Source organism: Narcine bancroftii, chromosome 3 (genome assembly GCF_036971445.1).
Source record: "Narcine bancroftii isolate sNarBan1 chromosome 3, sNarBan1.hap1, whole genome shotgun sequence".
Lineage (NCBI taxonomy): Eukaryota > Metazoa > Chordata > Chondrichthyes > Torpediniformes > Narcinidae > Narcine > Narcine bancroftii.
In genome coordinates, this window is record NC_091471.1 from 369,680,920 (window position 1) to 369,708,730 (window position 27,811).

At 39.1% G+C, this 27,811-nt stretch overlaps 1 protein-coding gene and 1 long non-coding RNA gene across 6 annotated transcripts in view; both read left to right on the plus strand.

Annotated features, from left to right (window-relative positions):
- Positions 1 to 1,478, plus strand: part of LOC138759594 (SEC14-like protein 1) — a 38,720-nt gene extending 37,242 nt beyond the window's left edge. For all 5 annotated transcript variants that reach the window (XM_069930279.1, XM_069930281.1, XM_069930280.1 and 2 more), the window contains one exon: positions 624 to 1,478. In XM_069930279.1, coding sequence (XP_069786380.1) covers positions 624 to 729 — 106 coding nt within the window. In that variant the 3' untranslated portion in view covers positions 730 to 1,478. The remainder of the gene's footprint in view (positions 1 to 623) is intronic.
- A 3,989-nt stretch (positions 1,479 to 5,467) lies between these two features.
- The window catches only part of LOC138759597 (uncharacterized), a 114,090-nt gene continuing 91,746 nt past the window's right edge, over positions 5,468 to 27,811 (plus strand). The window contains exon 1 of the long non-coding RNA XR_011354987.1: positions 5,468 to 5,590. This is a non-coding gene — a long non-coding RNA (uncharacterized lncRNA). The remainder of the gene's footprint in view (positions 5,591 to 27,811) is intronic.

Sequence of the window (27,811 nt, forward strand, 5' to 3'; positions counted from 1 at the left end):
TGGACTTGTTTGAAGAGTTTTAGTATTGGGATGCAGTGAAGGTGAAGTGAAAAGGCAAGTCAGTCATTTGCATGACCAAGAGGAGAGCTTGTAAGTGGTGGCCTTGTGTGTCATTTGCCTTCCTTTCATTCCTCAGCACATATCATTCACAGTTGAGGTTATCTTTAAAAAAAAGGGTGAGTGGGGTGAAAATAAGTTCAAAATAATGGTCCTGGTCGGCTATTAATTAGATATGAATAGGCCAAGTTATTGAACAAAAGTGTGAGTCACTGTTCAAAATTATAAAGAGTTGTAAATACTAAAACAAAATTTTTCCATTGTGTCAATAGCTTGTAAGTACAAACTGAGAAGTTTTTACTGATTAAAAACAAAGAGGAAACATTTTCTTTAGAGGAGACTGGATCCAAGTGGATAAACACTTAGAATAGCCAGTGTAAAACCAATGATCAAATAATTCTTTGGTCGTGTGAAATTCTCAGACTTTAGATACTGAAATATTGCAAAAAATGGAACAAGGGAGATAATTCCAAAAAACAATTTCCAAATACAATGCTTATTTTGCCAATATGATGAATATTTGTTTGTATTGAAATGCACATAATTAAGTAATATTTTTATTTCAGAGGGTCCATGACAAGTCTTGAATCTAGTCACAGTGGCTTCTCACAGCTGAGTGCTGCTACAACATCATCCAACCAGTCACATTCCAGCTCTATGATCTCCAGGTAGTGATTCAGAATATCTGCAACTAAGAACAAATGCCAAGTAGGACAATTTTTGATGATCACTGATGCAGTCATGGTGCAGTTACAAAAAAATTTCTTCAGTGCAACCTGTACAATCAGCTCAATGCATTTCTTCCTTCAATTGTATATTCTTTGTGAATCTATAACTTGCAATCAATTTTTAAACTTCATTTTTTTAAGACAAACTTCATTAAGATATAAATATTTAAAGCACTGCATTTTCTAACAATACATTTTAAAGATAACACTGTACTTTAAATCCTGCCTGCTCTGGAAATGCCATGTTACTTGATTCTTACAAAGTTATTGGGAGGAGAAAAGCACAAGGTCAAAAAATGAATAGCTTGTATTATTCTAAATTTGATGGAGGCAAAGTTGTATAAATAGTTACTTCAAGCACATGGTAGATATAGAAAGTGTGTTTTACACTTGACCAGATGAATAATTACTTAGAAGTGTAATGATGCACTTTTTGGATTTGAAACTTGACTGAAGTTGTAGCTAACCATTTCAGTTTTTGATTTTGAATTAATGTATCTGTAATTTAGTTAATATATTCTGAAACTAGTAGTATTCTCTTGAAACAAAATCACAGTTAACATTTCTGTTTATCTATACTTATGTATTGCATATCAGTCCAAATGGAGCAATATGTTACCAGTGGTATGGTAATAAATCATTCACATATCCTTCAAGTAGTCTCTTTTTAAATAATAAATGTCTAAACTGAAATACTGGTGCTCATCTTGCTTTTCATTTGTATTTGTGCAGTTTTAAATTGTATCTGTTAGATATTTTCATTAAATGAACAAAACATTTTTCAACAGTTATCTGGATAGTTGGTGAAGCCATCCCAACTGAAGTCCACATACTTGGGCTTAATGGTATGGGCCTTAGCCAGTAGTGGCACTTTCTACCTTTGTCCCACTACAATCAGTCCTTGTGCTGCACTTGTAAACTCCAGGACTGAGGAAACTAATGCAAGTAGCCTGGCTGATGATCCTCGGATAGGTTAAGCCTGGCAATGGCACCACAGTCTCTGTCCAAGTTGGGGGGTGGGGTGGTGGTGGGAGGTTGTTTTAAAAAGTTTCAATGTTTTTCATTGAGATGCAAATGTTTATAGTACTTCCAATGCCAAAGCAAGTTCATAATATTTTAAATTATTTTAACAGGTCCAAAGTGCCACTGGCCTCAATCTCATTGACAACTTTACTAGTATGGGTAACAGGATAGGAAGGTTGGTGTGGACTCACCAATTGTCAGTTCTTCTGTGAGGGCAGTGGTGTTTGCAGTGTTGTAACCAACCATACCTAAGTGGGTAGCCTGGCTTTCAGGGCATACTGCAGCAGGAGTCAAACTGGTCAACGCATCTGTCCCAGAGTTACAACGAAAGTTTTTGAAACTAATTTGTGTGCAAGATCGAATTTCTGTAAAAGGTGAAAATTGGCAGGAATACAGAAAACTGTAAAATTGTTTGGTTACAGCTGTCACCAATGGCTGAGTATCAAACACTCAGTCTGCTTGGAGCTTTAACGTGGGATTATGCTATTTTAAGATGGCCTGTCAGCATTCTTTCGTGAAGTTTGAAAGGATAGGCTCAAATTAATTTTTGGGAACATTCAAAATGGATGTGACACGATTTTGAATAGTTTAAAGTTTAGTGAAGTCTGTCATAATGAGTCATTAGAGAACAATTATCAATCAAGCAAACGGACTTAGTAGGACAAGTTCAGGATTCAGGCATAAAATAGAAGTAACTTCATTTGTTGAGGATTGGTGAAATAATCTGAAGGGTTAGTTTGCGTATTTATTATAGAGCATAGTGAGTGATAAAAATGTTTCTAATCCTATGTAATAAGCAATATCTGTAAATGGATAAAATAGATGCTCCCTTACATAAATTCTGGTATAAGCCATATTTGGTGTTTTATACAAACTTATCTCATAACATGGATTCCACCCATTTAAATGTATTTTCATAGAGGCAAGATCAAAGACATCTTGAGAGAAAGTTAACCATATTGGTTGACTCTAGGTTAACAGCAGATTGATGACAGTTGATGAATGATACCTGGAAAATTTAATCCAATATAATGAAGAAAATATTTTGGTGAAATTCTCAATTTGTGTAATTTTCAAGCTTCTATCTTGTATCCTTAAGCATCCAAGTCCTTTCCCTAAATGAAGGTCCCTGAAAGAAAATAATTCGAGCACTCCTTTATTCTCAATATTAATTAAATGCGAAGTCTTGCCAATTTGCACATCAAGTTGCCAACATCCTTCTAAATAAAAAGTGCAACACCACCCAAATTGACCACAGCTCCCTGACAAATGGCATGGCTAAGGACAAGAATAGAGTAGACAAACAATTGAAGTGTTTAATGGGGAAGTGCTAATTGCAATGAGATGAGGCAGAGTAAATTGGGTACTGGTATTCTTGGGGAAACACAAGTTAATGTGGAGCATGTTTAAGGACCAATTGCACTGCGTTCTACGTGGGTTTGCCTGACTGTGGGAAAAGATGATGGGATAAGGGAACCGTAGTTGACGAGGTGAGACAGTCATTTAAGGGGAAGAAGGAAGCAAAAAACAGGAAGGGCTCATGAGAATTATATGGAAGCCAGAAAGGAACAATAAAGGATTTAGGAAAGGGGCACGATAAGGCCTTGCAACTAGTGCTAAGGAAAATCCTGAGGCATTCTGCATAGGTAAAGAACCGAAGCATGACAAAAGTCAAGTTAGGGCCACTTAAGGATAAATGGTGCCTGGAGGTAGGGGAGCTCCTAAATGAATACTTTTCTTCAATGTTCACCAGAGAGCGAGACTTTAGTCAATGTGAGGTCCGTTTAGGACAAAATTATGTGCTGGAGTTTAAGTTAAAGAAAGAGGAAGTGCTGAATCTGCTTAACATTTTTTTAAGATTGATAAGTGCCTGGGAGCGAACAAGATTTACTCCAGGTTACTGCAGGAAGCAAGGGAAGAGATTGCTGGGGTGGTGGAAATGGTCTTTGTATCCCAAATGTGGTTCCCTTGTTTAAAAAGTAAAAGGAAGAAATCTGGGAATTATTAACTAGTGTATCTTGCATCAGTGATGGGAAAACTATTGGGGAAGATTTTTAGAATTTATGAGCACGTAAAGAAGTATAGACTACTTGAGTTTAGCATGGCTGTGTGAGGGGTAGATCATGCCTCATGAGCCTAAATGAGTTTTTTAAGGAAATAGAAATTGAAGTAAGGTAGTTGATGTGCACATGGATTTTGTAAGCTATTTGACAAGGTAGACTCATTCAGAAAGTCATGAGGGCATGGAATGTTGGCTGTCTTACCTGCAGAAAGCAGAGGGTAGTAGGTGGAATATATTCTGCCTGGAGGTTAGTGACTAGTGGAGCTCAGCAGGGATCTGTTTTGGGACCCCTTGCTCTTTGAGATTGATAAATGACCTGGATGAAGAAGTCGAGGGATAGGTCAGTAAGTTTGGCATGAAGGTTGGATGTGTTGTCCTAGGTAACAAGAGGATATAGATCAGATGCAGAGTTGGGCAGAAAAGTGGCAGATGGAGTTCAATCCGGATAAGTGTGAAGTGATGCATTTTGAAGGGTGAGTACATGGTTAATGGTAGTGTTCTTGTGTGGAAGAACAGAGTAACCTTGGGATCCAAATCCATTGATCCCTCAAGGTTGCTGCAAGGTTGATAGGGTATTAGTCGAGGCATTGAGTTCAAGAGTTGAGAGGTAAAGTTGCAGCTGTATAAAATTCTGGTTCAACCGCAATTGAAATATTGTGTTCAGTTCTGGACCGCTCATTACATACAGGATGTGGAAGCTACAAAGAGGATGCAGAAGAGATTTAATAGTACGTTGCCTGGATTGGAGAATGAGTCTTGTGAGGCAAGGTTAATTTGAAGGACAACAGGGGACTTAAGAAGGTCTACAAGATTGAGAGGCCTAGATAGGATGAACAGCCAGCACCTTTCTCCCATGGCGAAAGTAGCAAACACAAGAAGACATCTGGACAAGATGAGGAGCGGAGGTCAGGTTGTTTTTTAGTGGCTGCCTGGAATGTATTGCCAAGGATGGTGGTGGAGGCTGTTACAATAAGGCCATATAAAAGACAGGCACATGGATGAAAGAAAAATAGAGGGCTGTGAGTGTGTGGTGGGAAAGGTTTAGCTCAGCACAGCATCGAGGGCTGAAGGGCTTGTACTTAAATATAAAGAACTGGATGACAACTAGTGAGAGTACATCACAACTTTATTAGCTTTGCTATGTGAGTTCTCTGTTACACGAAGACCTGTTGTAACCTTCAACGGGGTCTTTCTGCAAGAAAGCCCATACGCAGATGGGCACAACCGTTTTTATATGCTTAACTTCCCATTTTATATGATTTAGCTTCCCATTTTATAGCCTGTTCATGACTATTCACATGACCTGTAATTAGACTTCAGTAAAACATCTGGTTTGAGTTTCAAGAATACCATGGCCTTGGTTCTCATGTCTAGAAAGGAAAGAAGTGAATAAAGCAAATCTATACAATCTATGCTATAATCTATCATGATGCTGTTTGTTTTTTGTCTATAATGTTACTGTTCTGCTTTGCTATGGATCATGGTCACATTTTGGTATTCCTCCATCTTTTAGAATTAGTGTGGGTTTTTTTTAAGAGTGTAGAATGTGTTACCTTTTTATGAAGTTTAATGGTGTGTAAAATATTGTTTACAGCACATAAATGGCTACTTATGCTGCAGTTGTGCTCATTTCTAATCCCATCATTTGGAAAACTCAGCAACAGAAGGGTGCATCTATGGAATGAAATGCAGCAAACTCTTCAGTTCAGTGATGTAACGAGTAAGTCAAGTCATGTTTATTTGTCATTAATACCATAAACCTTGCAGTGTAGAGTGAAAATGAGAATGTTTCTCCAGACCATGGAACTGGTTATTTACATGGATAAATTACCTTAGAAACATTTTTAATTAATAACATATCACTCATTAAATACCACGTTGCATAGGCTAGCCCTGTGTTCCCGGAGTTCAGAAGCCTCACGGCTTGGGGGATAAAGCTGTCTCGTAATCTGGTTTTGAGGGCCCAAACACTTCGATGTCTCCTCCCAGATGGCAGGAGAGAGAACATATTGCGGGAAAGGTGTAGATTCTTTCACAGTATTTATGGCTTTCTGCAAACAATGGCCGTTATAAATGTCCATTGTGGCAGGGAGAGAGATCCCAATAATCCCCTCAACAGTCTTTACTATCCACTCTAGAGACTTGCGTTCTGAGATGGTACAGTTCCCGAACCAGGCAGTGATGCAGTTACACAGGAAGCTCTCAATGCATCCCCTGTAGAATGTATTGAGAGTGGAAGCTGAACTTTCCACAACCTCTGCAGGAAATAAAAGTATTGTTGTGCATTCTTGGCAATGGATCTAGTGTTGGGGGACCAAGAGAGATCCTCTGCCAGGAATGCAAGGAATTCCAAGGAATTTGGCTCCACTAGAGATATCAAGAGCACCATCGATGGTCCCCGGGCTCTCCTGAAGTCGACCACTGTCTCCTTTGCTTTGTTGATGTTCAGGAGTCGGTTGTTGTCTCTGCACCAGTCCATTAGTGATTTTACCTCCTCTTGTAAGCTGACTCATCCTTCTTTCTGAGGAGCCCCACCATGGTTGTGTCATCAGTGAACTTTATGTGATAAGAACTAACTTGCTGCACAGTTGTGGGTCAGCAGGGTAAATAGCAGTGGGCTGAGCTCGCAGTCCTGGATCCCCGCGCTCAGTGTGATGGTGTTGGACGTGCTGTTTCTGATCTGTACTGACTGAAGTCTTCCAGTCAGGAAGTGGAGGATCCAGTTACAGTGAAAGGTATTTAGGCCCAGCAGGTTCAGCTTCTTTATCAGTTGCTGCAGTATGATTGTGTTGAATGCTGTGCTGAAGTTCATGAACAGTATTCGAACATATCAGTCTGTTTTCCAGGTGGGTGAGGGCTGGGTGGAGCGTGGTGGCCATGGCATCTTCTGTAGATTGGTTGGGATGGTACGCAAACTGCAGGAGGTCAGTGAGGGGGGCAGCTGAGTCTTGATATGCACCATGATGGTGGATGTGAGTGCAACAGGACGGTAGTCATTGTGACAGCACACTGAGGGCTTCTTCGGCACAGGGATGATGGTGGCCACCTTGAAGCACGTTGGTACAGCAGTGCTGCTCAGGGAGATGCTGATGTCTGAGGATGTCAGCTAGTTGGCCTGCACATCCTCTGAGCACCCTGCCAGTGATGTTATCTGGTCCCTCAGCCTTACGAGGGTTGACCTTGAGCAGCATCCTTCTCACTTCAGCCTTCTTTAGATGCAGTCCCTGCTTGGACGGAGGTGTGGAAGTCCACATTTCCTCCATGTCATGTCTGGGAGGGATGCATCCCTGGCACAGGCAGCTGGTGGGGCTTTGTGGTTGGTGATGGAAAGGATGCCCTCCCACGTGCCCTGTGTCACCGCTGTCCTGGAAGTGACAGAATCATTGTGACTTGTTTAAACAAGGACAGAGGAAATGGGAAGGGACAAAAACATGCAAGGTTTGAGCAATTAATTGAAATGAGTTGATGGTTCAAGGCTCAAGGACTATGCTTGAGACAAAAGTTCAAAGCGAAAATGTAAAAGGTAATCTAAAATTGTGCTTGCATTATGAAAATATTCCCTATGCTTCTAATGAGGAGTAGTGAGATGAAGAATACAACTGACAAGTGATCAGAAGTGTAGGAATTTATCACATCATTTGAATGGAGGTGTTCTACAAAGCAATCTCCTAATCCATATTTAATTCCCCAAAGAAAAGACAGCATTTCAGCATTTTCAATAGTATATATTAAATTAGAAGAATTCCATTGGTATAAGTAAGCGGAGAGTATAGTTAGTGTTTACCTAGAAAGATAGTTGGAAGACTGTACGGTCATGAGATGTTCCAGATGGTAATGATGCCGGCTGAGCCGAGTAGGGAACCGCTGGATCGGAATACCGAAAAAGGAGCAGGAACTTGAAATACACATTATGGATGTGATTTACAACTTGTGTATGTTTTTGTTACATTGGGTGTTTTATTAATTCTATAGAATTATCCATATCATTTTATTGAATTATATTATCTATTAAAATCCATTGTAAAAGATTTTTAAAAAGGAGCAGGACGCAGTGTTTGATGCTGCAATTACATTGAACATCGCAATATGTTGAACATTCTGGTGGTGAAATGTGGGAAAAGAGGAGGAGAATGGTGCTTCTGGCAGGGACAAGAGGGACGGGGCAAAATAAGAAAACTTCAGTAACCACGTGGAAAATGTTACACAAGAAATTTACATAACTTTTGTGTCGCCCTTAATGAAAATCCAAAGAGAACTATCTATCTACCTTCTGCATTTATTTTCTCTCTTCAATTCAATTAATGTTATTGATTTTATTTTACTAAGTATCCACTCAGCTGCAGCAAGTAAGAATTTTGGTGCATAAGTACATTATACAATCAATATGACGTTAAATGTGATCATGTTGTTATGAGCCCAGAGGACCCTAAAACCCAGCAGCAATAGATATTCACCAAGACAAATGGTTACTTAAACAAAAGTTGCTTTTAACTATCTTTAAACATGAAAACCAGATCAAACTTTATCTTATCACTATTACCTTAACTAACCTAACTTAACCCCCTTCTAATTCTAAGAGCACTTGTATGTAATGTGTGTATAAGTTCAGAAAAGTTCTTTGATTCACAGTCCAATCTCACTTCTCATTCCTCCAAGTTCACTGGTTGCAGGCAATTCTTATACTGTGCACAGAATTTAATTTATGAAGTTCACCACGCTTTGGTGCTTGAAAGGTAATGGTTACCGCTCAGCAAGGTTCTTGTCGGTTTTCAGAAAGAGATTTGTTGCTCTTGGACACAAACTGATCCCTTCTAATTAGCCATGTCAGTGTCTTGCCGAAGAAACTTGCCCCCTCAGGGTTTTCCAGATGATAACCTCTTTCTTTCAGGTCACCAGAGAGTTCCTTTTTGTTTCCCTTATTTCAAATGAAACATTAGACAGCCAGTCCTCTCCTGTTGCATGAAACACAAGGGCATTGACCAGATTGAACTAAGCACTCACAACTCATCTTCCAAGTGTGGTTTTCCACAAGCTTGCCAGCTTGTCCTGTTCCAGTTGCTGCTGCTGACTGTAGAACTGATCTCTCTCTCTCTCTCTCTCTCTCTCTCTCTCTCTCTGAGGAAAAACCTGTTTTACTCTCTCTGCTTGCAAAATTACATGACTCTCTTCGAACAACAAGCTGCACTCCCAGATAGTCTGCTGCTCCAAACTACTCCTCCAATCTTTCATCTTTTGCTTTTCAAAACAATAATCCATTAGTGAAGTCTCTTGGGCACTCCCTATAGTTTTTGCAAAGATCCCCAGAGCTGCCCTGTCTGGTTTGAGCAGAGCCTCCAGTATTTTAAATGAGATCAGTTTTGAAGTGTTTGTATGTGACCTACTCTTTAAAAAAAAAAAACCTGACCAAATTTATTTCCCATAAACGTATCTATATACAATACAAACACAACATAATTTGTCACAATGTAAGTGCTGGAAATCTAGAGAAGAAAAACAGACAAATCTGGAAAGAAAAACAGTTATCAGTTCTGCAGAACCCTTCAGCAAAATGGCAGTACGAGTGAAGTAGAAAAGTACCAGCAAAAGTCATCATTATTTTCTTCACTTAATTGAATACTAATTTGTTGAAAATAGCAGCATTAAATGAGACCTGACAACATTCAAGAAAAGAAAAAGATTTGGGGTATGATTACCATAAACCACAGAAACAGCTCATTTGAGGACTTCAAAATTTGGGGGGCTGGGACATTGGTTTCAATTTCGTGAGAACTATTTTATTCAAAGTAAAATAAATAATAGATGGTTAACTGTGTGATGATTAAGATTGAAATTGCAGAGGTGAGATACTGACAACAAATAGGATGATCCCAAAACACAAAGGAAAAGTGAAAGTTTAATTTGCTTTTTATTTAATCATCTGTGCAGCCTTACCAATCGTGGAGTGGTGGTACATTTTAATGTCATATTTAATCAACCTTGGGTGGCTGATTTTCATTCAAATGCAGATCATTATGACCTTTCAATTTGGTCACATTTGCCTGGGCACAATAAATTTACACCTTGTTCTATTTAAAATAGATCATCCGTTGTATATCCTTAATTTGATTGCCAAAATTTCAGTTCATCAATGACAGATTAATCTGTTGCATCATTACATTTCTAATTATATTACTAGAAATTGAACTTTTATTTCAAACCTGCTATCAAAATGGGGCAGTGCCTGTTCTCAATGTTATATTAGTAAAAGAAACAAATCGTTTTCCAAATATCAGAATTTAAACAGTTCTTTTAGATTAGAACTGTTAGCTCAACAATTAATAGCATTTGATCTTAATGCATATGACCTGAGTTATTAATTCAGAGTCAAATCAGACGTACTTTTTTTTAAAAGATAATTAGCTCCAAGCGAGGGGATAGTTGTAGATGTGAAGTGAGAAATGGCTAATGATAAACCACTGACAGACACAAAGTGTGAAGGTGCACACATTAAAAGAGAAATCTTGGAAATGATTATTTGACAAGATAAGAATTGGAAGAGCTGATTATGGTCTCATCCAGCTAGAAAACATTAGAAATATATTGAAGGAGGATTGTTCAACAATGTTACAGGCTCTAGACAGTTTGAGAGATGAGGAGGGATAAGTTATCCAACTTATTAGTATTGGCAACAAATTTGTAATAAAATATTTTATCATACTTAATATCTAAGCAATATTTACTTGTCATTAATATGACTTTATGTTCATAGTCAATACTAATTTCATAGCATCAGGAACTAAATTTTTCAGTGATGTACTGTCAGTATTCACTCAATTTTTGAATAACCTTGTGACTCCACCTTTCAGTGACCATCTTTCAAAGAGTTCTGCAAGATGTTCGTTATGAGTAGTTAAAAATCAATTACTTTGTGATTTCGTTTAAATATGAATTTTGAATCAGCATACAATGTAATGCCTTGTAAAATCAATTTTACTACATAAAAACTAGTTTTAAGACATTCAAGCCATTGGAACAACTGGAAGGCATAAACATAGAATAAATCAAAGCATAAAATAGAAAGTTGGAAGGAGTATTTTCCCAGAAAATCTATGCATTACCGCAAATGGCCATTCATGCTGATTCAGTTACATGTAAGAGAGAATTAACTATGTACTCGAAGTAAAGATTTAACAACAGGTTGGAAACAAATTTCTGACCTGTAAAATGGAATGACAAACTTTCGATCTTTGAATAAATGTTAAAGAATGTTGGTACTAATACTGCTTTCTAGTTCAAGGATAATACAAACATCAAGATCTGAATGCACATTTTAAACCCCCATTGTTTTACCTCAACGGTGTGGTAGATTTTCAACTTTCCACATGGATCTTAAAATGGTTGATTGAATTTCTTCCATATTATAGAAACAAACTTGCATTATTATTAGGAACAATAAAAATGTCAATGAGATAGCTAATATAATTCAGGTTTTTGGGAAGTCTACTTGCTCATAGAAACAGAAAAATAGGTGCATGAGTAGGCCATTTGGCCCTTCAAGCCTACACTGCCATTCAATATGATCATAGCTGATCAGTACCCAGTTCCTGCCTTCTCCCCATACTTCTTGATCCCCTTAGCCACAAGGACCAAATCTAACCTACTCTTAAATATTGACAAGGAACCGGCCTCAACTATTTCCTGTGGCAAAGAATTCCAAAGATCCACCACCCTCTGAGAGATGAATTTTTTCCTCATCTCAGTCCTAAAAAACTTTCCCTTTATCTTTAAACTGTGACCCCCTGGTTCTGGTTTTTCCCAGCATTGGAAACAACCTACCTGCATCTAGTCTGTCTAATCCCTTAATATATAACAGTCACCTGTTATATATAAAAATAACTTCTTAATCATCATGAATCATATTAATAAATGTTTATGTGCACATATAGTACGGAGTCCAACTATGTGCAAGTTAAGTGATTGGAAAGGTAAGTAATATTTTGGTGTATATTGTAAGAGTGTGGAATACAAATCATTTTAGCCCAAATGAATTTCTTTGAAATGTCTGGTCAGATAATGTGAGGCAAGTCTACCTTATAGTTTATCATGTAAACAATTGAAGTAAGGTATGTTAATATACCTTGTTACACTCCTGAGACTTGCTGCCTAGACTCTGTGGGGTGGCCATGTGTGTGGTGGCATCTTCTGGGTTATCAAGTGGGCGACCTCCTTCCTCAGTGTTTTGCTGATAGACCCACAACACCTCCAGAGGGTGCAGCAGGGAATCCCAGCATCCTGGGCTCAGCCCCTAGATTTTATTCACTCACTTGGGGGCCCAGATGGAATCCTTTCCCCTCATCCAGAGCCACTGACTACCCTTTTCAGCAGGTCTGGAGAGATTTTCACTGCTTGTCAGTGTATCTTTCTTCACAACCCTAACTACCAGAGTAGCCTTGATGCTGATGTGGCTACAAATCCTCTGGAGCCTATTTCAACTGGTCAAACCCTTGCCTTCCAACCACATCGCTGCACATCAGCATACCTCAGTTTCTGGTGCCAGGGCACTGTAAGCTCCATGATGTAAAATTGTACTGCAGGTACTTATTTTAGTTTCTGCTTGAGATTAATTTCAATTAGCAAAAGATAACTTGCATTAAAAGAAATGTCCCATATCTCTCCATTACAGACTATTTGGCTTAAAAGTTGCCCTTCTCCAGTACTGAATAATATTTAATTTTAAAAAATTTAGACGTACAGTGCGGTAACACATGATATTGGCCCTCGAGTCCGAGCCCGTACTGCCCAATTTACACCCAATTAACCCAATGAACAATTGCAACAATTGAAATCCAATGATAAACAGGAGTCACTTAAATCTGTTTAGCACCTTTATGGAAGATTCAATTAATCTATATGGGGGTGTAGGTTAGTCGAGGCAGGAGCAGAGAATAGCCTCCATTCAGTTATCAATGTATTAGAAAAAGAACATTGCAGGGTCCTGCACATGACTAAAGTAAGGGATATTTTATCTCACAAATGGACGTGCGTAGATTGTACTAATGTGGGTTGCAAAGAGTGAATGAGAGGTGTTAAAGGAGAGATTGTTCAATGTAAGAATAAGCAAGATGAAGGAGTAGAGAGGAGGGGGTACTGACTTGAAGGAAAAAGTGAAGAGCCCTCAATCTATCCTGGTGTAGGATGAATGATGGAGTGATTGGACTTCAAGGGGGAAGTGATCAGAATAGGATTAGGAAATTAAAACTTTGATTTTGATCTTGCTTTGGATTTTGCTGCATGTTTGCTTTCTATTGCATCATTATAATTAAGCAAATATGCAATTAGTTTTCGAAAACTTTCCATACTCTCAACAAGCCCCGTTGGTGATGAATGGTTAAAAAAAATGTACTTAACAATCAAACAATGACATACACTAATTACAATCATGATTACATGGTTGAGACAAGCACAACTTTAACTCAACCATTTTCAGAGAGAGTTTTGTTTCCTTAGTTATTTTAAAAGACAAATCAGAGTGTTGGTTGAATTTGGAAAATCCTTCATCTGTTACCAGACTCATTTCTTCTCTGGTTCCCCTGTGCTGCTTTAACAGTGATTTTTAGCCATCTCATAGAAAGCCTCTGTCCTATTTATTTTTTACAATAATCTCTACCCTTTAGCACTGCAGGCGGGTAGCATAAATTAAATGCAGCTTGTGTAACCAAGTTATTCTTCACCTTTCTACAAATCTGTTTTAACAGATCATGGCTTCACAAATTAACTGCTTTCATAAAATGCTCACATCTTATAAATCCTCCTTCATAACAGAATCTCATGAGGGTGCCTAAGAAAATGTTCTGATGTTTCTTTATTTCCTATGTTTTGTGATCTCTTCTCTATTTTGTTTTGCATCAATTGTTTACCATTTGGTTTCTTGTGGGATCATTTATCCTTTTATTCTAATATTTTAATTATTTTGAGATAGAAATTAATATTAGATCTTAACATTTCTTATGAACGAGGTTGCTGCTTCTATCCTTGTCTGATTTCTTCAAAGAGCTTCCACATGGTTAACATCTTATAAATCTCAAGGTTTGTACTTCTGTATTTTATTGGCAAACTAGACTTTTTTTTTAAACCTACCATTCCTTCTTGTAACACCTGAAGCCCAAAATTCATTGTCCTAAAATTATTACGAGATATGTTTCATTGTGTTCATTCCTGCATTATGCACTTATCTTTATTTATTAAATCATTTTATAGCAAATAGTAAGGGTCTTGTATGATATTCTGAGTAAAATTCTTACATACAGCTTTGAAAGAGTATGAGAGATTAGGTTCAAACTAACCCAGCAAGGTGTGTGTGCCAAATTTACCTGGTGATTAAATAACAACGTGTACAATTTGTTCATGGCTAGTGGGTGATGAGAAGACATCAATATATACTTAGAATATGTACGTGTACTAAATCTGTGCAACAGAAGGTAGTCTCCAATTGTCTTGGACCTCTTTTCCATTGAACTGCATCTTCACCGTGTCAGTTCTGTGTGGTAGCAGATGTGTAACGGCTGTCTAATGTTAAAGAAATCATGTACAAATACCTTCCCCTCCTCAGTGAAATAAGTCATCAATGATCCCAAGTGATGGCCTAAGATGTTACTCACACCATGTTTTCAAATTATAAAGAATCCTTAAATAATTACTCATTGTTTTCAATATATCTGAAAAACAAGTCTTTGAAGCTAGTTTAATAACGTTTTGTTGATTAGCTTTTATATGTTCAATGATTAAATGCTGAAGAGATCTTTCTTGCAATAACTCCATTTGTATGTGGATTGCGGAGAAACACGTGGCCTTCCTGCCTGTCTGGAATATTGTGGACTGCAAGTGGTCACGTGTCCTCCCTGTTAGAAACTTAGTCAGAAGACACATCGCCTGTTAATCAAGGGTGAACTCCAGCTACCCATTAGTGCAAACCTTACCATTGGCTAATTTAAATCACCTAAGGTCATTACTGGCTAGATGCCCAGATCAGAACTGGATAAAACATCGATGCACATTCTGTCTGTCTCGTGGTCCAAGCCCCAGATATTGCACCATGCCAGGTCGTTACTATACACATTGCTGGAAATGTCACGGGTAAGATGTGCATTATACTGAAGCTGAGCCATAGTACTGCAATAGATCAGTACTTGGAGAGGGCCACACCACTGCTGAGACAGGGAAGAACTGGGTGTGTGTGAAAGTCCCTGTCTGTCGAGCATGTTCTCAATTGTGTCAAGTGTAGGTGGCCACTGGTATTGAAGTCCAACCTAGGTTTGATGTGAATGTCTATATTGTTATTTAAGTAATTTAGTAAGAGTATAATTTAACGTTCTCCCCTGTGCGTGAATTAACATTTGTGTCCAAACTCGTCTCACTGTGAACCCACTGTACTCTTCCCAACACGACACTCCTATCTACAGAATGGAGCTGTGTTAGGCTTGAGGGGCAACTTGTTTGCAGAAAATTGTCTTCATAGCTCAAGAGATCGCTTTGCTGAGCACCTTCCCTCTGCCTGCATCAGTGATGGGGATCTCCCAGTGATCAACCACTTCAATTCTGTGTCCTACTCACATGTCTGTTGCCTGATGTTCTCTCCCACCAAGAGGAACAACACTTGATTTTCCATCTAGACACCCTCCAATTGGATGGCATTAACACTGACTTCTCTGATAACCTACTTTCCAGTCTCCCTTACTTTTCCCCTAGCTCTACATCCCTTCCCTCTCTATTCACCAAGCCGTCCCTCCTCCCCCGCTCTCTACTGTACACTTCCTCCCTTATCCACCTATTACCTTCTTCCCCCCCCCCACCCTTTTGTTCACACCTTGATGAAGGGCTCTTTATTTTACATGTATCTTTATTTTTGCTATATAAAGTATGCCGTTGGATCTGCTGAGTTTCTCCAGCATTGTGTTTTCACTTTGTATCTCAAGAAGCAGGTATGTTTTTCAAAGCATTTATGTGTTTCACATACAGTACCTTCACATCTAAAATGAAACTGACGTATAATATTAAGCATTACCAGTAAACAACTTTTATTGCAGTGTGAACTAAACAAGACTTGGCATATTGCTTCAAATCCTGCATCAAAAATGGACTTTGACTTGACATATTTGCTTCAAAGCATGTGGTTACCTGCAATTTACCTGTTAAATAATATGACAAGATCCTCCCCCTACTTTTAGATCTTTCACATATTTTCATTGAATTGACATTTCATTGGGCCAAATCTCATTACTTTGCCTTAGCATAAATTACACGAGACAATAATAGTCCGGTGCCATCCAAATCCCATGGCACAGGGTTTAATATTTAGTATTATATTTTATAAGTTTCATTAAAGCTTTGCATGGCATCACTGCACCACCTCTGGCTGCCTAGAGGGTAGTGAACTGTCAAAAACCTTTTTAAAATTCAAGGACAGAAAATTCATTTAGCTTCCAGTGTAATAAACCTATTGAGTGTTAGCTCATTACAAATTCACATAGGATATTGTTGTATATATTTTGTTCCATGTTTTTGACTCCACTTGGCATGATTCTTAAGTTAAATGAAAGGTTTAAGGATTTGACTAATTCAAATGGGTGATTGTGTATGAAAGAAATTTGCATTTCAGAAACAGTGATTCATGAAAACAGTTTCTGTGTTCACTTGGTGAGATGACCATTGCCATTTATAAAGTTACAGCCTACGAGCCTGACACTAATTAACCCAACTCTACCTACTGCATTGTGCATTACTGCAAAAGCTTTGGGATATTAAGTATGATTCATTTTCCCCTTAGCAGTTCTCATACATACATTTCCCAGTGCCCTCCTGAGACATACTGCTTTAAATCTGCTAAAGTTGATAAAAAAAAGATAGAGTTGAATGTCTGATAGCTCCCATGATGCCATGGCAAGTCAGTGGAGATTTCCTATGAGCCCAGGTCATCATTATCAGTAAAGCAATTTTTTTTAATGAGTCTCCATGGATTTCAAGTGCGAAGTTTCAAAATTTTAGTCATTCAAGTGATTTTCATGTGAATTCATTAAACCTTTTCGGCACAGATCACTGTTATTTTAGTTACAAGAGAAGAACAATGAAAACTTAGATAAGAGTTAAACCATTTATTATTTATTACATTGTACAAAAGTATGCAACACACTTTCTTGTTAATATTTTTTTTGAAAAACAGCAAATCGAATTGCACTAAATACTAGACTCGTGAGATAATTTACTGCAAGGCAGTTGTAGTGAAGTTGAGGAGAAACTTGAGAAGAGGAATTGTGCCCATCTTCCTGTTCATGATTGGTATTCATTAACCTCTGTATATTCATGAAAATCACATAGAAACAAAAGAGTTAAATGACCAACCAAACCTTATGCCAATCACCAACAAGCTATCCAGAAACCCTGGGGAGATCAGGGACAAGACAAAGCTATAAACTATATTATTTATTTTTTTATCATGACAAATTTACATAAACTTAGAGAGAATAAAATTTAGGCAGTTGATGCTTTCTGTAGATAATCCTTTAGGTTTACATTTAGGTTATTGCTGCTGCAATGCTGACCATAATTTCTGAACTTGCTGATTCTTTCGTCTAAAATCCAACTATGCTTCTCTACATTTTCTGCCATCCTGACGTATTCAGCGTTAAAAGACAGGAGCAACACAGTGGCAAGTTGGTCACTGGCATTGTCTCATACCTTCAGAGACCAGGGTTAGATGCTGACCTGCTGCATTGTCGATGTAAAGTTTGTAGTCTCCATGTGACTACATGGCTCTATCTCAGAAATCTAGAACATTACAGCACAGTACAGACACTGCCGTCCATGATGTGCCAACCCATTACAATCCTACTCAAAAAATGAAGCCTTTCCTACCTTATAACCCTCCAGTTTTCTTTAATCTGTGTGCTGTCTTAGAGTTTTTGAAACATTCCTATTATTCCAGCTTCCACCACCACCCCGGCAATGCATTCCAAGCACCCACCACTCTGTGTGTAAAAGAAATTACCCCTAATGTCTCCCTAGAACTTTCCTCCCCTCACTTCGTACACATGACCTCAAGTGCTTGCTACTCTCATCCCCAGAAAAAGGCATAGGCTGTCCACCCTATCCATACCTCTCCTCTCATCCTTCATTGCTCTTAAGAGAAAAGTCCCATCTCTCCTAACCTGCCTCATAAGACATGTTTTCCAATCCAGGCAACATCCTGTTAAATCTCCTTTGCGTCATTCCTGTAATGGGGCAACTAGAAATGAACACAATTTCCATTTATTCTAATGTTTGATTCCAAATATTTTTCATTTAATTTATTTAAATTATATTCATTCATTTAAACCAAATAAATATTCCATTGTACCCTCACTATCCCAATTCCAACCTCACTGTCATGCTCTGCTCTCCTCTCACTCTGTATCAATCCCATCTCGCTATCAAACCTGCAGAAAAGGGTAGTGCTGTTGTGGCCTGACACACTGACCTCTGGCTGAAGTTTGACAACAACTCCCAGTCACCTCCTCTTACTTACACCTTCAACAAGACTCGACTAAAAATCATTAAGGGTGGCACAGTTGGTATAGCAGTTAGCTCAACACCTTTACAACGTCGGTATTTGGGACTGAGGTTTGAATTCCACACTTTCTGTGAGGAGTTGTACGTTCTCCCTGTGTCTGCATGTCATTGGGTGTAAATTTGGCGGCACGGACTCGTGGGCTGAAATGACCTGCTACTGTGTTGCATGTAAAATTAAATTAAAATAAATTATTCAAATATTTAAAAAACACTTTCACGGACCATAGGTGACTCATCAATTCCAGTCATCTCCCTTCCATGATCTCCAACCCTGCACTATCTCCTACCCAAGTTCCACAAACCAAATTGTCCCAGTAAACCCATTCTTTTTATGTGCTCCTACCCCACTGAACTGGTATCCGCTTACCTCGATTCCATTTTGTCCTTCCCGGTCCTGTCCCTCCTCACTTACATCCATGATATGAACATTCAATCACTATACACCTCTATCCCTCATATCAACAGCCTCAAAGCTCTTTATTTTTTCCTAGACAAAAGGCCCAAGCTGTATCCCTCCACAACCACCTTCCTCTGGTGACAGAACCTGTCCACACCCTTAATAAGTTGTCCTTTGACTCATCCCACTTCATCCAAGCCAAAGGGATAGTCATGGGTACCAGCATAGGCCACAGCTATGCCTGCCTTTTTGTAAGTTACAGTTTGTGGAGCAATCCATGCTACAAGCCTACATAGCCAAGGCTTCTCAACATTTCCTCTGCTTCACTGATGACCAGTGCCTCCTCATAAGTCCGTGATGAGCTCATTGACTTTATTCACTTTGCTGCCAACTTCCACCCCAACCTCAAATTCACAAGGTCCATCTCTTGCAATACTCCCCTTTTCTCAATGTCTCTGTCTACATTTCAGGAGACGAGACATTTTCTACAAACTCACCAACTCCTACAGCTACCTCAAAAACATTTCTTCACACCCCGTCACCTGTCAGGATTCCATTTCTTTCTCACAATTCCTCCATCTCTGTCTCATCTTCTCTCAGGAGGAGGCCTTCCATAAAAGACCATCTGAGAGTCCTCCTCCTTCAAAAAATGGCTTCCCCTCTATCACCATCAACTCGTCCATCACTCAGATATCCTCTACTACCCGCACATCTGCCCTGGGCCCCTCTGTCCCCACGCGCAACAAGGTCAACAATAAGGTCACCAGCCTCCATGTCCATCATATCATCCTCAACCATTCCTGTTACATGATCCCATCCCCAGAAACATATTCCCCTCTTCTCCCCTCCATGATTTATTTGTCCACTCTTCCGTCCAATCACTCCTTGGAATCTACCCACATGACTGCAGAAAAAGCTACACATACCCACATCTCCTCCCTCAGCACCATTCTGGACCCTAAACAGACCTTTCCAATGAAGCAACACTTGTGAATCTGCAGGGGTCATCTACTTAAACCAGTGCTCCCATTGTGGCTTCCTCTGAATCAGAGCAACTGGATGTAAACTGCGAGATCACTTTGCTGAGCACCTTCACTCTGTCCGCCACAATAGCAGGGATCTCCCAGTAGCCACCCATTTCAATTCCCCATCCCATGGCCATGCTGACATCTCTCTACATGTTTTCATGCACTGCCAAACTGAGTCTACAGACAAATTGTACAACACCTCATATTCTGTCTTGGCATTCTCCAACCAGATGGCATTAATTTCTCTGGTTTCTGTTAGCATCCCCCACCCACCACATTTCTCTCTATCCTTATTTCTGTCTCTTCTTGCTCTGTTTCTCTCTCTCTCTCTTTTCCCTTTCTCTTTATTCTCAGCTCTGAATTGACAGAGCCACACACTTTCCCTAATCAATTCTCAACTTGCATCTCCTGTCCTAGTCATGTTAATTATTGCCTATTAGCTTGTGCTCCTCCCCCTGCTCTTTCTTCCCTCATCCACCAGCCTTTTTATTTAGGCACCTGCTCATACCTTGAAGAAGGGCTCAGGCCAGAGATGTCACTTGTATATCTTGACCTCCTGTGGATGCTGCAAGACCTGCTAAGTTCCTCTGGCATTTTTGTGATTTTACTACCTGTACAATCATGGCACCTGAAGACTTGTGTTTCCCCTATCTCAGGTAACCTGGTTTCATTTTACGTGCCAAAGATGTGCTGGCACATAGGGTAATTTAATACTGTGTGTTTCCCCTAATGTAGGTGAGTGTCAGGAAAATCGAGTGGAGGGATGGAAAGAAGTAGACACGGATGATTTTACTGTGAATGGATGGTCAGTGCCGCAGAAGAGGTTAGAGCAGCACGGTCAGTGCAGCAGTTAGCGTGACGCCATTACTGCACCAGAAACTTGGGTTCGAATCCGGTACTGTCTGTAAGAAGTTTGTACATTCTTCCTGTATCTGTGTGGGCTTGCTTCAGGTACAACAATTTGCTCTCATCCTTCAAAACGTAGGTGGTAAGTTAATTGGAGAATTTGGATGGGAGGCTTGTGGGCTTGTTACTGTGCTGTACGTCTAATTTAAAAAAACTTCATGCTGTACACAGTATCCCCATCACTTCTGTCTACTGATCTTTCACAGGGTCTCAGAATTCCTTCCTTCCTTCTGCAAATATTAACTCTTACATCCAAGCACTGCTACAGCTAATTATAATTTGCTAAAATATCAGATTTTTAGGATCAGTGAATTTGGAGGATTTTGTGAAGGCAGCTTTGAAGGTATTTTTCTGGCGTCCTATGGTGACCCCTATAAGTTACCAAGTCTCACAAACATGTGGAATCCCCAGTGCCATTTAAGATTTACATTTAATTCAGAATTCGAGTGACATCCAGTCTGTCAGTGATATTGGGCAACACGACAAAATGAAATTTGTAAACAAAGTTGGAGAAAATGAGTTTGCTATTTGTTTGGTTTCTTTTTAATGCTGATACCAAAATTTCTTTAAAATTAAATTTGAACCTGTTCACATTATTTTTTCAAGATATGCTATAGGGAGACTAAATAAAGAGCAATTTAGCCCTGACATCAATATGATTTTAAATTCTTTTCAATATATTTTATTTGGAGTATTTGTTCAGCAATTAGCAAACTGCAGGATAGATGGCAGCTCTCTTAATGTTACTCTCTGATTATGACTACATCTCACTCGTTAAATAATACAGAACAGCCTCCAGATTTGTTTTGGTCTGTTGTATCAGACTCGCATTAGTATCAGAATTTATTGTTACAAAACTGGTTGTTTTCAGGCAGCGTCACAGTGCAAACCTTCATATAAACCACCTTACAAAATAAATCAAAAATAGTATAAGAAAATGTTAAAGTGAGGTTCATTGATTATACAGGAATCTGATGGCAGCGGGGAAAAAGCTGTTCATTTGCCGCTGAGTGCTCGACTTTTGGCTCCTATACCTTTTTCCCGATGGGAGCAGAATGAAGAGGGTATAGCCTGAGTGGTGGGGGTCTTTGAGGATAGAGGCTGCTGTCTTAAGATACCGCCTCTTGTAGATGTCCTTGATGGAGTGAGGAATGGTACCTGTGATGTTGCAAGCCCAGTTAACAACCCTCTGGGTTTTTTTCTTGTCCTGAGCATTGGTACCTCCATACTTGACAGCAATATAAGACCGGATGATGCAAGGGTTTACAAGCTTATGCCCTCTTTCTAAGAAGTTGTTGCAATGTCATGATGGAGATTGTCCACCTTCGAGAGCTTGACATGCTTCATATGGTAATCATTGAAAACAAATTACCCTTCCAGATGAGAGAACTATGGAGAAGCCAAATTGTTGAAAACCAGGAAAAAATGTGATGAAACAGCTACTTTTAAGGATTTGGTGGAGTTAATTGAAGAGCAAGTGGACGTTGTCACAGATCCAGTGTATGGAAATATCAAAGATATTCAAACAGACTGCTGGACTGCATAGAAATGATTTTTTGTGAACTCCCATGCATATACACTCAGAAGACTATGCTTGAAAATAAAGGAACATCCTGCATCAAAACGACATTGACCCATGGACTTATTTGTAAAATGTTAGTTTACATGAAATCAACTCTGAGATAGAGTAGATGATTGGTTCAAATGTACCAAAGACTCTGGATCCACTAACATATGATAAAGAGTGTGCGAGACGAACCTTACGCGGTCAAAACAATGCTTAGTTGGATAATTAATGGACCATTAAGAGAAAGAAAAGAGGTTCAAAAATCAGTTGGCTATAAGTGTTGATTATTAAGCTTGATAAGTTGCGGAAGCAGCAGTTGAAGAATTATTTCCCTGAGGGCATCAGGGACAACCAAGAACCTTCAAAAGAAGACCAGCAAGAAGACCAGCGGTTCTTGGAATCAGTGTCAAAATCTGCCAAGCTGGTTAATGATCATTATTACACTGGATTACCTTTAAAGGAAAGAGAAATATACATGCCTGATAATAGAAGCGTGGTCGAAAAACGTACACTGAATTTAAAAAGAAGATTCAAGAAAGATTCTTCCTTTCATTCAGAATAAACCATCTGTGTGTCTGATAGGATATCCAAAGGATATGCAGAAAAAGTACCAGATGAGACGGCAAAAAAATGGTACTTACTACATCATGGGGTTTTGCATCCACAGAAGAAAAAACTTTGTGTGATGTTTGATTGTGAAGTAATCTTTTGGGGGGGGTGGGGTTTCACTAAATTTTCAACTCTGATTTGAGCAGTATGTTGATAGGAGTCTTAACTAGATTCCGTAAAGAACCTGTTGCCATTATTGCAGACAATGAAGCAACGTTCCACCGGGCGAAAGTACCGAAAGAGACCGTGACTTGTTTCAATTCTTTTGGTGGCCTGATGGAGACTATGGTCAGAACATAGTAGAATACAGAATGACAGGTCATTTATTTGGAGCAACTTCATCACCAAGTTGTGCAAATTTTGCCCTTACGAAATATGCTGAGGACAATATGATACAGTTTAGCTCTCAAGCTATAAGCACCATCAGGAATAACTTCTATGTGGATGGCTGTCTCACTTCTGCAGCTACAGTAAAAGAAACAATAGCTCGTTATCATGAGTTAAGGGTGACTGCAACAAAGGGAGTTTTTTACTTATCAAATGGACAAGAAAACAATCACCAGGTAGGTATTCGCTGTCATATCTGAAAGAGAGAAAGTGAAAGAAGTATTTGTTAATTCAATTGTGAAAAAGATGAGTAAGAATGACTTACTTATTTAAGTGTTTTAGATGATTGTACATGCTGAGATATTTAAAGGAATTTTAATCTCATTCAGCCTGAAGTCTGCGGGCTCAATTTTGCTATCTACCAAATGTTTCTTAGCATGTCAAATAGGCTCAGATCATTCTGGCACAGATACATGTTGTGGTAGCACAGTTTGAATAGCATAGGATGACACCAAGACTGGAGAATCAGCCAGTAGAATCCATTTCAATTCAGTTCAGGGCAATGGAAAATGAAAATATTGATTGACCCTTTGCGTAAAATCTAGATAATATCTCAATAAATGTCTCAGAATTTATCTCTTTCTCCAAACCTTTTCTTACTTCATTTGTTTTTACTATTAGTTATTAGCCAAACTCTATTCATTGCAACATGGTGTCTTAATATTTCATTCGTAAAACATGACGAGTTTTAGTTCGAATAATTGAAGTTTCCTTTTTGTCTTGTTAACTGTTTTACTTGAACTGTAACAGGGCATGTATGGGGAGGAATATTCCCAGAATGAGGTCAGCAGTTAGATTTTAGATTTCAGTTTTATTGTCAGAGAACATACATGACATCACGTACAACCCTGAGATTTTTTTTCCTGTGGGGGAGGTAGAATTGCCACTTATGAGTCGTGCAGAAAAACTGCACTTAATTTGCTAGGGTATCTGATATCATACCAAACCTTCACAAACTCCTGAGGGAAGTAGAGGCGCTGACGTGTTTTCTTCACAATCCCATTAGTGTGTCGGGTCCAGGAAAGATCCTCTGAGAAGAGACTTCCCAAGAACTTAAATTTGCTCACTCTCTCCACCTCTGATCCCCCAATGTATCGTACACTTCTAGTTTTCCTTCCCTGAAGACATCATGCAGCTCCTTGGTTTTGGTGACATTGAGTGTGAGGTTGTTGGTGGTGCACCATTCAGCCAAGTTTTCAAGTCCATCCTGTATATGGACTCTTCACCCCTTTATACAGAACTCCGTATATAACCCACTACTATGGGATCATCGGCAAATTTGTAGATGGTGTTGTTGTCGTACTGAGCTACACTGTCATAGGTGTATAAGGAATAGACCAAGAACACAGCCTTGTTGTGCTCTGGTAGTGATGGAGATCGTGGAGGAGATGTTCTTACCAATCCTCACTGATTGTGGTCTGGAGATGAGAAAATCCAGGATCCAATTACACAGTGGGGTGTTGAGTCCCAGGTCTTGAAGTTTGCGGATCAATTTTGAGCGGATAATGGTGTTAAATGCCAAACTGTAGTTGATATAGAGCATCTTGATGTATGCATCTTTGGTGTCCAGGTGTTCCATGGCTTTGTGTAGAGTCAGTGAGATGGCATCTGCCGTAGACGCGTTGTTACAGGAAGCGAATTGGGAACCGATGCCTGTCGCTGCTCGCGTCGTGCAGTGTGGATTGTGGCGGGTCATGTGACCTCTCAGTCTGAAACCTGGTGGGATTGTGTATAGTCATGTGACCTGTCTGGTTGGAGCCTAGTTGTTAGTCACCTCACCTGCCGGACAAGGATTAAATCTGCCCACAGTTGAGGCTGATGTACGATTGGTCCTCGCAGGCCACAAGGGGGGGGGGGGGGTCTTGCTTTGAAAAAGCCAAGCACATGCAGTCTCCGTCTGTTCTCCTTTTGTTTGCTGCTGCTGTATATAGACCATCACTGAACTTCAGGCTGTAGGCCATGGGCAGCTCCAGAGGGCCAAATGCTCGGGGTCCATCCCTCATCCAAAGCAGGTGGCAATACTGGAGACCAGGTTCATTTGATATACTTATTAGTTGATATTCATTTACTGTTTGTTAGTGTGCTGGTGCCTGCTGGAGATGGTACTGTTTGTAACCCTCACATTCCCACTCCGGAGTTGAGAATATTTAGTAGTGATTTCCTTTGATTCATTCTCCTGAAGGCTGCCTGCACATCATCCTCAGATACAGACAGGTTACACTGGTTGTAATTTGAGCTGGAAGTCAGTGGCATCTTTACAAAACAAAACCTTGTCAGGATTACATGATGTCATCACTAAAAAGTCCTAAATGCTCCTGGTATATATTTTTCGTGTACTAGAGACAGTTGGCGATTTTCATTGATGGAACAAATGATTACAGTAATATTCTGCTGAGGTGTCGGAGCCTCAAAGTAACTGGTTCACTTGGAAATGATTTTGCTGGAACCAGATTTCAGAAGCAGAATGAAATCTGCAGCTAATATAACTGCGAACAAATTTCCACATCTCTGAAGAGATATGAACAACACACTTTGTTCCTTGACTGCATTGATATGTTTTAATTTATTATATTAGTATTGATAGAAATCTATTTAAAACATTTTTTTATTATATTTCATATATTGGATGGGATTCTTTGCATTGAAAGCATCAATTGACATGTGTTTGTCAAAAGCAGAAAGATATTAATTTGCCTCATTACCTGTTGCAAATCAATACTGTTATAATTATAATGTTTAATATAAACACCAATAAAATATTTTTTAAAAAGGCTATATGAATATAATGTTCTACCATTTGGAATGAAAAATGCTCCAGGGACATTCCAAAGCATGGTCAATTCTGTAATTCATGGTTTAGAGCTTATATTGATGACTTGGTTATGGGGAATGACACCTGGAAGCACCTATCTCTGAGTTAGAGAAATTGTTAGACGAACTTTCAAAAGCCAACCTAACTGTTAATTTAGCTAAAAGTGAATTTGGCCATGCTACTGTGACTTATCTTGGGTATGTGAAAAAACACACAAATTTGGAGAAACTCAGCAGGTCAAACAGTGCCTTTATGTAGCAAAGGTGAAGATACATCACCAACGTTTTGGGCTTGAGCCTTTGTGTGTGTGTGGTTTTTTTTAACTTAACCACAGTGTCAACAGAATCCTGTGATTTACCTCTATCTTGGGCATGTAGTTGGTCAAGACAAATTGGCACCTGTTCAGGTGAAAGTTCAGGCTATTTCTGAGTTTCCCTTTTCCATGGGTAAGAAAGCTGTTGGGAGGTTTTTGGGATTGGTGGGGTAATATTAGAAAGTTCTGTAAAAACTTTGCAAATATCGCCCTTCCTTTGACTAACCTTCTGAAGAAGGATGAAAAATTTGTTTGGACAGACTTTTCCAGGAAGCATTTGATAAACTGAAAGCCATTTTATGTCACCAGCCTGTGCTTAAGTCACCTGACTTTGAGAAGCCATTTTCTTTAGCAGTAGATACTAGTGATGCAGCTGTGGGAGCGGTGCTATTACAAAAGAATGGTTGAAATGATATTGACTATCCAGTTTCTTATCCAAGAAATTCAATAAACATCAAAATAATTATTCTGCCATAGAGAAAGAATTACTGTTCCTCGTGCTGGCTTTGCAGCATTTCAATGTTGACATCTGCTCAGCTCAAGGACCATTTGTGTATACTGACCATAATCCCTAGTGTTCTTGAGTTAAAATGAAAAACAAAAATAGACAATTGTTAAACTGGAGTCTAATTCTGCAGGAATATGATTTAATGACAACATATTCAAGGAAAGGATAATGTAATTGCTGAATGCCTGTCAAGATGTTAAGTTTACACTGTTACTGGAAATGTTATTTGTCCATATTATGTAAATACTGAATGTATTATTTCAAACATTGTAGGTTGCAGATAAAAGTTTGCTTTTCAACTCAAAATGTTCTTTGTTGGTGGGAGGTATTATGAAGCATTTCATTTTAATACGACTGTCACTTTAAAGGTTAACAAATGTCAGGCTAGTTTCAGCTGTGACCATTCACAACTATGGAGAGAAATGAGTTGGCAACAGTTAGGTACAGACTGTGCCGTGTTTATCCTCAGGAGGAAATGAAGGAACATTTGTTGCTTTTATCCAGGCACAGGTGTGGAGAGACACACTTAAAGGAAGAGCACACTTTGTGATCAGCAGCCATTTTAAAGGAGCAGGGAGTCATTTGAAGGAAGACTGTGCTGGAGTGGCTTTGTGTGGTGATGGACAATTTGTTTGTTTCTCCCTGTCCGGAGGAATTTTAATCCCCACTGTGACCAAAGAAAGGGCCATTTTAAAAAGGAATTAGTGTACCACATTGTTGCCAAAATGAAGGACATTTTGAAGGGGAATTATTAAATCCCACCATGACCAAAAGAAAGAGCACTTTGACTGACCCAGGTACTGGAAGCAGGACAAATACTGCATTTGGATCGCG